The 10,625-nt window shown below is 45.2% G+C and overlaps 1 protein-coding gene across 2 annotated transcripts in view; it reads right to left on the bottom strand.

Annotated features, from left to right (window-relative positions):
* PRMT3 (protein arginine methyltransferase 3) overlaps positions 1–10,625 on the bottom strand; it is a 167,424-nt gene that overhangs the window by 143,837 nt on the left and 12,962 nt on the right. For both annotated transcript variants that reach the window (XM_019519469.1, XM_019519470.1), the window contains 2 exons: positions 5,421–5,562; positions 1,855–1,920 (listed from right to left, as the gene is read on the bottom strand). In XM_019519469.1, coding sequence (XP_019375014.1) covers positions 1,855–1,920; positions 5,421–5,562 — 208 coding nt within the window. The remainder of the gene's footprint in view (positions 1–1,854; positions 1,921–5,420; positions 5,563–10,625) is intronic.

The following is a 10,625-nucleotide window of genomic DNA, read 5'->3' as shown; positions in this document are numbered from 1 at the left end:
GAAGCTATTCTGGGCTGCCATCAGAAAACATTGCAGCCCCCTGTATGAAGAGCCTGTCCGAGTAGGTATGGGGTCTGGACAGGCCCCCAGCTCCAATAGGGAGCTTTAACTGTGCAGGGGAGGGCGGCTGAGAAGGTTGTGGCATGTGTGAAGGGGGAGGATGGCTGAGGTGTGAGTGCATGTGTATGCTGGTGCAACCGGGGGGGGGGTGTGGGTGCATGTGTATGGTGAGGTGTACATGTGGGACCCCACTACAAACACCCCCCACTCCACACCTTGTCCCTCCTTGCCTACAGCTACTGCCACCAGCGGCAGCAGCAGACAGCGAGGCCTCAGGGCGCACACGGCCCGCGGCAGGAGGCGTCCCTGCCGGCAAGGGCTCCATGTGCATGCTGCCCCTGGCCACGGGGTACTGGTCCCAGCTCTGCACTGTCACCCGCCTGCTCAACACCACTTCCCCTCCCACTGTCCCCCCCCCAATCTGCCACCATGAACCTTTTCCTGCCAATTTCCCACCTTCCTTCCCGCCGCCCACCCACCCCTCTGGCACTGTGCCATTCCCAGCTGCATGGCCGGGACTGCTTGACACAACAGGAGCCAGCCTCGCCTGGTCAAGTTTGTACTCCCGGATGGAGGGAGGGCAGGGAAACAGCTCCAGGGTTCCCAGGCCAGAAGACTCTGCTGAGCAAAAGCTTCCAGTTGGGGGCCCGGGGTCAGGTAGGGCTGGGCAGGCCTTGCTGCTGTGGCTGCTGGGTCCTGCTGCTGCTTTAGACAGGTAGCCATGGGCAGATAACAAGTTTCTAATTTTTTTTAGGGGCCCCATGGGCCAGACTGAATGGCCTGGTGGGCCAAATTTGGCCCACAAGCCATATTTTGCCTGCCCCTGCTCCAGAGTGTTTGCAACTCAACCCCATTTGTAATATACTTGTAGTACAATTCCTTTTCACAGGGAAGTTACAAGATCCCAACATGAAATAAAACAAGATCCAACTTCAAAACCTTAGCTGATGTCCACCTGAAGAACCATTAAAAGAATATCATTATTCCATGCCCTGTGGTACCACTATAATTAAAAAACTTCATCCTGAAAATGGGTAAGAAGTTAAATTTAAAAAAGGGAAAATTAAGTACTTCTTGCCCAGTGGGAGTTTCTCCTTAAAACAGACAAACATTAGGTATCTAGAGAAGTCAATTAAAAGGATGAGGATCTATCAGAATACCTCAAATTACATTTTTAAAATAGCCAAAATAACTGGTGGGGAAAAAAAAAAAATGTTTACCAGCAATAGGACAAAGAAAACCATAGTTGCAGTAGCAACTGGGAATAAGAGAAGAAGCAGAAACAACAGACACCAAAAGCTATGAAACAGGAGTCTTGGCTCCATTTCAATCACTTGATAATCTGGCAAAAAGCCCCTGATTCACAATATAAAATAATTATAGCTGAATGTGGTCCCAACACTAATTTCATTAGGGACCCTATAATGCTTTTATCCTGTTAGATATGGGTTAAAAATGTACTGGAATTGCCATAAATAGAGCCTGCCCAAAATAGATTCAGTTTAAAATACTGGACAAGAAAGGTTTAACTTAAACATGTCATCATAATTAATGAACACTCTGAGACAGCATACAGAACAATGACAACAATGATCAGCATTTCTGTTATCAGCTCTCTGCACCCTCCAGCAGCTGAATAACACTATCACATAATAAAGCTGGAGTACATTAAATCAAATCATTTGAATGATACTCTAGTCCCAGAACTAGGAGGTATTCAAAACCCAAGGGATAGCTACCAGAAGAAAATCAAGCACTGCAGAAATATTTCATCTGCTGAGCTGCTTCCTTTACCTTATCCTTGAAGATGTGGAGGTTTTGGTATATGAAGTCACGATAGCTTTCTGTACGCACTTTGTCCTATAAATTAAAAATAGAAACAGCATTTACATCATCCAGTTATGTAGAGAAAACAGGCTGAAAGAGGAGACACTTCTAGACAATTTTAGGACCTATCATATAACAAAGTCTTTCCCAAATTAAAAAGTTTATTTAGAAGCAAATCCTACTGACTTTTTATAAAACGAGTAGTCAGGCTGTCATAAAGGCATCCAGGTATATACAAAATGTAATTTACAGTATCAAAGTCTGGCGTACTTAGCTCCTGAACAACACCATGTTTGAAAGTTATTAAAAATCAACTTATACCCCAACAACACTGATAACTGAAAGGTATGGAAGCTCAGTGTAAAACAACAATCTTACATGAAGACTGAGACATGAACCAACTTAAATATATTACAGATCAAAATGGAAAAAACAAGGTGTGTGACCCAAACTTCTTGCTTTGTTATAAACAAGAGCTATTGATCAGATCTGATACCAGGTTACCCTGCTTTACTTATAGAATCAGAGCCAGCCTTAGGGAAAATGATGCTCTTGGATAATTTGTATTTTGGTGCCCCCCCCAAGTCAGCAGTGCTGCTGCAAACAGAGGCAGAGGCAGAGACAGGCAGGTAGGAGTGTGGGGCACAGTCTGGAGGGGAGGCAGAGCAGCATGGCATGCCAGGCAGGCACCACTGCTGCTGGGCAAGAGCAAGGCCAGCAGACTGGAGCAGGCACCACTCTGCCCTGCTGGCACATGCCCAGCCCAGCTCCTCCTGAGCAGCTGCTGGAGGTAAGGGGCAGGCTGGGCTGGGCACTGCTCCTCCTGCCTGGGGCACAGATTGGCCAGGGCAGGGCCAAATGAAGAGGACAGCACTGCTGTGAGCTTGGGCTGCTTACATGCATCTGTGTGGCACCCCCCCCAACTATGGCACCCTGTGCGGATGCCCACTCCTAAGGCCAGCTCTGCATGGAATCATTCTTATTGGCCAGCCAACTGACATACTTGTCTTAGCATCTGCAAGAACGTAAGTCATTCAGGCTGTACAGCTCACAATGTAGAATGCTAAATTTAAAAAAAAAAAAGAAAATTACCAAGCACTAACGCAACATGACCCAAGAAGCTGGCAGGCTTTCAAGCACGCATCTGAATATCCGTAGTACATTAGCGTATGTAAGCTGGCATATTAGCTCAACTTACCAGTGAGCTAACATATTGATCCACATAATACGCATAGGCAGGCACTCAAGCTGACAGCAAGCTGTAAGTTTTAGAGTCCCAGTCGCAACTGCCAGAGGTTCAAGCGTCAGAATGAAGGAAAACGAAATTAAAATGCCATTTTATTTATCTATGACTCCAATTAAAGTGACCACAACATTACTTTAGATTAAGAAAAGACTTGGATGCCACTGCCTGAATTTAAAAGTTAGCACAGCACTACTGAGTAGTTAAGGATCAGGAATTCCTATTCAATGTAGGAAACTATATAGGGATAGCTTTTCTTGAACAATTGCCAAGAAGTTCATCTTATTAGAAAAGCAATTAGTTAATGACTGATTAAGAATAAAGCATATAATCCTGCAAGTTTATCTTTACATCCTAATATGATAAGTCTCTTTATGGATAAGGGAAATTAGTTCTTCACAAAATATATTTCGAAAAAAAACAAAAGCAAAGGGTACAAAAAGCTTAAGCACTAACAAATTAATATTTTTTTGATAAAACTGTAAATTATAAAGCCTTCTATTTGAGAGGATGGATTTTAAAGAACTCATATTTAGCACTCTCTTTGCATCACTATATAACTGGATTTGTGGCCAAGAAAAAAAAAATCAAAAGGTTCGGTATCAATCGGGAAAGCAGTGAGCTGGAAAGCTTTCAGCTTTACAACCTCACGACTCGCGTTACTCAGCACTGCCCCAACTTAATCAATAGAATACCAACTGCTGTCCTTACTATATGCACTGCTGCTCTAGTGAGCTATAGCCATTCATTTCAAGTCTCTCTATTCACCAGTTCCCTTCCAGCCTCTCATTAGAATGAAATCTGAAAAATAAGTAAGTTTATCTCGGACAATCCTCAAGCAATGTTTAAATAAAGAGTACAACCATTTCTAAGGAGTGACCCACTAACTGTTCTATCAGTTTAAAACCACAGCATTCTTCTCCTTGGAAATCTTGTGAAGCAGACACCATGAACACATGACCTTTCACACTTCCACTTCTCCTAAAAGGCTCTAAACTAATAGAGAGATTTGGGGATCACAAAAGGCTTTTTTTCCAGCTTTGGAAAAATGTAATATTATAAACTATAAATAGTTCTAAAAACTACAGAACTACAAGTTCTTCAGATGTTCAGGCATTAACTGTAGCTCTAAATCAAGCTCTCTAAACTTTACATATCAGCTATGTGGGTTTTCCTCCCTTTCACCCTAGTTAACAAATAAATTCCTCTACTCTATAAATAAGAGTATTAGTCATCCAGACATACTACACTGGGGCAAATTTGTACCAGTATTAATCAGTTTCCAAGTCCTGGGAACATGTGTTGACCATTTATTTTTATTTTAGAAAGTATATTATTTTCTATTTCCAGAATTTGTTTTCTATTAAGACAATTCTGCTGGATCAATGCATTAGCTCTATATACTGACAACGCTGTTCAAGGTTGCCTTAAAGCAGATTTAGGTCTAAAGGTGAGACAACCGTTACTTTTTTTTTTTTTTTTAAGATATCAGGAAGCTAAATCTGTTACCAACGCTACACAAGAGTGAGCACACTTTAGGTCTTCATCTATTCTGTTTAACTTCATAATCAGTTAAAAAAAAATCTACTAGTCTCTAATAGCCGAAAAAAGTATCATGAAGGAGACAAGAATTTTCTGTTGCGGAATGAAAACATCACAACACAATTTTGCCACATTACAGCAAAGGTACCTTAATACTTCAAGTTTGTACAGAAATTTGTTTACAAGTGTTTGACCTTTTGAATTATATCAACAATCTTCCTAATTGTTCAGTGTATTGCTTTCACTATGCTAAACTGAGATGATTAGCTAAGTCAACTGAAGAAGACAGCACTTAAGGGTTAAAGTACATTTTTGCCTCATCAATTTCAGTCTTATGGGAATATTAAAAATGATAAAGACCTTCATTATTTATGCTATATTGTGTTATGCACTGTATTGGGAATATTACAGAATTCAGCTGAAATTTACTTCTACAACACACATGGCATGAAGTGCATATGGAACAAGTCTTGATTGATTTCTAACATTCAACCATATCTGCAGTTTTACATTCCCAGTGCTTCTGCGTCAAACAGGAAGAATTTAAACAGATCTAGGCATGTTAAGAGATGAAAAAAGCAGCTATTTTTCCTGTGATTCTTTTACCTGAGATTCACAGATAAAATACCATCAAGCACTGAACAGGTTAAAAATGCAGCTGCTCTGCAGCATATTTATGGGCACAGCCTGTTTCATTCCTTCTTTCCTCTTTAGTACAAGCAAGACGCATTTGTGCGCACTTTCTAACCTTTAGCATCTCTTCATGTATCCCATAATGCCCATAGGAGCCGAAGTAAACACCATCCTCATCCTCCTGGAGGTCCGCAATGGCGTTAGATGATGAGCTGCTTCTGACATCTGCGTTCATCACAAAATCCTGTGCAAATTGTCTGTAATCAATTTGAAACATACCCTTGAGACATGTTTATGGGACCATGAAAAAGAAAGGGAGGGGGTTCGAGAGATAAGGAATGTGAATGCTCATGGGCTTTTACAACAATGAAAGCAACATTACAGTTTAAGCGTACTGAAACTCCCCCTGCTGGTTTGTAGAGCAAGCTACCGCATGATCATTTGCTATTCTCTCTGCATTTTAACATCAGTAGTTCTACCGCATTTTAGACACTAAATTTCAGCTGTGTGAAGTCATCAGTGTTTTACTCTTGCTGTACCTCCTTCCATCTACTGTATTTAGACATTAACGTTCTAGCTATTACTCATCCAAATCAAACTGCATTCATATTTTAACGAAAAAATTTCCCTTTTTGCCAGGTGTTTAAGGGGAAAATAGTATGTCAAAAGGTCAAAACAGAACATGACGGCATTCATAAACTCTAGAGATGGGGCGCAATATGTGTCCTATATTAGAGTTTCAAGTTGCTAATATGGATTTTAATTTTTTTTTTTGCCTTGGTTCTTAAATGAAAAAGCACTTGATTTTCTTGGTTCACCTTTGTTTTAGAAAAAGAAATCATTTTGAGAATACCACAAATTGAAATACAATACAAACAGATACCAGAGCTATATCTATAATCAACATCTTCAAATAATATGAACCTTTATAAGTCCAAGCAGAAATGCTTTGATCAGGCCACCTTTTCATTATGATTTCTAGTTGGAGGCAAGATGACAGGTGCTCCTAAGCAAATTAAGTGCAGGGTTTTTCAAAAGCACCTTGTAGCTTGACTTTATTTAAAAATGTCGGCTTGCATTTAACATGCTGGCAGTATAAATACATTTTCACTGTCAAAACCAGAACTGTTTTTGAACACAGGTTCATTTTTAACCCTGATGTTTCAAATACAACTAAATACCTAAAGGGTCATTACGAAGAGGGTAGAGTTAGACTTTTCTTTGTGGCCAGGATCAAGTAAGTTGGAGATTAAAAAAAAAAAAAAAAAACAACTCTCTCACTGTGAGGTTGATCAAGCATTAAAACAGGCTACCTAGAGAAGTAGAATCTCTACCCCCCTGGAAGTTCTCAAGAGCAGGTTAGAAAGACACGCAGCTAGGGTGGTATAAGCAGGGATCATCCTGCCCTCAGCAGCAGGCTGGACTAAATGACTTCCCATGGTCCTCTTCCAGCCCTACTTTCCTATGATCCGATAATTAACTTCATACTTAAACAAGACCCTAAGTTGGACTATTCATGCTTAAACAAATATACATCTTGAATGCATATGCAGTATCACGGCCTTCATTTTTAGTGTTCTATACATTTTTTAACATAAAACACATACCCACGGCACTTTTGTAAAATTCAAAGGAGCTACTAGAAGTTGCATCAAGACCAGGCCAGATTCGATTTAAATCAAGGGACAGGAAGCCTAGATTTAATAACGGTTTTCTACAAAAAGTGTGCTTTTGTTGTTTAAGCATATTATTCACAACTCAGAGATAGATGTAGGTTTCATTTTTAAAAGGTACACACTATGCAATTTAATACAGTGGGGTTTTTTTTTGCTATTTTTCAGATTAATTTTGTAGCTACATCAGAAAACGGAATTATGACTCAGCTATCTTATTTACCGAAGGTGACTGAAGCAGACACTTGTGAAGTCACTGGGAAGTGAACTCTCTCTAATTCACTATATTAATCATGATATTTAGGGGATATTCTTGTAATGCTGTATTAGGAGGACATGAAATGAGCACTGTTGCCATATGTTATTAGTTTGGTGCTTTCTTCAATTTCTTCTAGATTTCTTCTCATCTTTTATTTCTTCTCACTTTTACAGCTGCCATTATAGGCTTTCCCTTCTACCACACCATCCCCTCACTAGATCTCAAATCAACGGAGAGGCTATTGTCAGAAACTTCTCTCTCAACTTCCAAAATATTCTGCTCAAAATGTTTCTCTCTCGTTTCTACTGCCCCTCTTCTTCTTGCATGCATCTCCAGAGACCTCCTCCTTGCCCAGATCTACTCCAACCCCAACAACCTTCTATTCGTTTAACTACTTGATACTTTGCACTTTTTGACCCAAGTAAGGGCTTGACTATGTACACCAGGCATGGGCAAAATACAGCCCACAGGTTGGATTTGGCCCACTAAGCCATTCTATCCAGCCTGTGGGGCCCCTAGAAAATTGAGAAAATTCGTATTTATCTTTCCCTGGCTCCTGTCAATGATGACAGGAGCCAGGAACAGTAGGACCCAGGGGAAGCCACCGCAGGATCCTGTGGCAGCAGACCCAACTTGCCCTGTTTCCCCTGCAGTTGGAAGCCCCTGCCTAGCAGGGGCTTCTGGCTTGGGACTGTTGGGCCATTTATGCCTCCATATGCTGGAGTGGGAAATTCAGGTAAGGGGGGGGGGGCAGTGAGGCAGGGAAGAACCATGGGGATTGCCCCAGTTCTCAGGGCCTGGTGGGCTCCTGCTGAGCCTCATGGTCCAGCCATGCAGCTGGGAACCATGTAGTCCAGAGTGGCTAGCTGGTGGGTGGGCAGGAAACTGGGGAAACCAGCAGTGGTGGTGGAGGGGAATGGAAACAAGCACATGTGCTGAAGTGCGGTGCCCGTGTCAGTGTCCTGGGGCCAGTGCTGGCAGGGCCAGAGTGGTGGCAGGAGCATGGGATGCGGGCTGGCAGGGGTCTATGGAGCTGGGCTGGGTTGCACCAGCAGAGAGAGGGGGAGCTGCCCTGGCTCCATAGAGCCTCAGCCAGCTGGGACTCAATGCTCCTGCCACCCTGATCTGGGCCCTGCTGTACAGTACAGGAGGGGATGAGCATGTAGCCCCAACTCCATGCGCTCTGCAATTGCTTGTCTCAGCTGAGCAGCGATGGCAGGGAACAAACTGCAGCTCAGCGCAAGAGAAGAGCATGCCCCCACCCTGTGGCAGGTGCTTCCTGCTGCAGCTGCTCGCAGCCCATGTGGGGCTGTCCTGCCTTTCCGCCATGTCACTGCTGCCCCGTGGAGCAACAGTGGCAATGGAGAGCAGGAACAGGCAGTCCTGTGTGGGCTCCAAGTGGCTGCAGCAGGGAACTGCTGGCAACAGGAGGGGGCACTTTTTGCCCACACTGAGCAGCAGTTTGTTCCTGTGGCTGCTGCTCAGCCTGGGCCCCGTGCCAGCTCCAGGCTTGCCCGTCAGGGCTGAGCAGCAGCAGCAGCAGCTGGGCAGAAACTGCTGATTGATGCAAAGGAAAGCATGCCTCCCCAGCAGTGTTTGCTGCAGCTGCCTACCTGAAGTCCCCATCGTGCTAGGCAGCGGTGTGGCTACTTCACTGCCGCTTCCGAGCTGCTCTACGGCTGCTCCACATGGCCACTGCTGCTGTGCTGGGCAGCACAGAGGCAGCAGTGAAGCAGTCACACTGCTGCCCAGTGTGTTGCGGGCTCTGGGCAGGCAGCTGCAGCAAACACCGCTTGTGACAGCCTGGAGAGGGAGAAGGCGCATTTTCCTTCATGCCAAGCAGCAGTTTCTGCCCAGCTGCTGCTGCTGCTCAGCCCCAACGGGTGAGCCTGGAGCCAGCATGGGGCCCAGGCTGAGTAGCAGTGGTGGGGAACAAACTGCTACTCATTGCAGGCAAAAAGCAGCCGCTCCCTCTCCTGCACTGAGCAGCAGTTTGTTTCCCACTGCTGCTGCTCAGCCCAGATGGGCAAGCACAGGGCATACAGGGTCAGGGCCGCGTGCTTGTCCCCCGCTTGTACTGTGCGGCTGGGTGGGGGGCTGGGGGTGAGCAGGCATGCAGGAACCAGCAGTAGCCAGGCAGGAGTCCAGGGCCCGCGTCTGTGTCCTGGGGCCAGTGCAAGTGGGGCCCAGAGCAGGGCGGCAGGAGCATGGGGTCCCAGCTGGCTGAGGCTCTATGGAGCTGGGCCAACTCCCTGCTCTCCCTGTTGGCCCAGCCCAACTCCATAGACCCCTGCCAGCCCGTGTCTGGCACTCCTACCACCCTGCTCTGGGCCCCACCGGCACTGGCTCTGGGACACGGGTGCAGGCCCGTGGGAGGTGAAAAGGGTCAAGTGGGAGGGTGAGCAGAGTGAGTGAGCACTGAGCCCAGGCCAGAGGGGTGGCAAGAGCACAGGGTCCACTCTGGCACTTGGGGCTGGAGTGGCTGGCCAGGGCGGAGCAGTGGAGAGAAGGGACAGGTGGGCTGGCGGGAGCTCAGGGTGGCGCCCAGGGCCAGGGCCACCAGGATGACAAGAGCACAGGGCCAGGGCTGGCAGGGCCCAGGGTGGGGCAGGAAGATCACGGGGTCTGTTCTGGCACATAGTGCTGGAGCACCTGGCAGGCAGGGAGGAGTGGCAGCAGTGGTGGTAAGAGGCAGGGGGGAGACATGACTGCAGGGCCCAGGCCAATGGGGCAGCAGGAGCACAGAGCCAGGGGGAGGCGGCAGGAGTACAAGGTCTGGCCCACCAGGTGGTGCCAGAGCAGCTGGCAGGCAGTCAGGGAGGGGCAGTGAGAAGTGGCGGAACCAATTAGATTTATTTACATTAATTTCTATAGGAAAATGGGTTTTGCTTAGCGCAGTTCCGTTTAACACTCAGTTTTTTTGGAGTGAATTAACGCCACTAAACAGGGGCTGCCTGTACTTTAAGATAAAGAAATGCACTCACAGAATCATAATTTAAAATCTAGCCCCATGCTAGATTTAGCAAGCTACTGAATGATGAAGAAACTATGTTTAAGAATTAATTCTGAAAGATTTCTAGTTAAGATTGTTAGGATGAAAAGAAACAGAAACAGAGAACAAGTACTGTAATTTAATGGTACTCTGACAATAAACCCTCACATTTTCAAATTGTCAAATAAAGCTCAGTCATAATCTGTAATAAGATTCATAAAACTGTTGCCATCAATTAACCGAAAAGAAAGCCACTATGCTTCAAAAAGACTTGCACTGTGACCCTGTCAACTCAAACAAAACGTTAAAGCAGGTCAGTCTGAATGGTAGGCTTTAAAGCAGGGGTTCCCAAACTATGATATGTATACCCCCGGGGGTACACAAGACATCCCTGGG

Source organism: Gavialis gangeticus, unplaced genomic scaffold (genome assembly GCF_001723915.1).
Source record: "Gavialis gangeticus isolate Ggan-Ray unplaced genomic scaffold, GavGan_comp1, whole genome shotgun sequence".
Classification (NCBI taxonomy): Eukaryota; Metazoa; Chordata; order Crocodylia; family Gavialidae; genus Gavialis; species Gavialis gangeticus.
The sequence above is the reverse complement of the archived record's forward strand: the minus strand, read 5'-3'. Positions and strand labels throughout refer to the sequence as shown.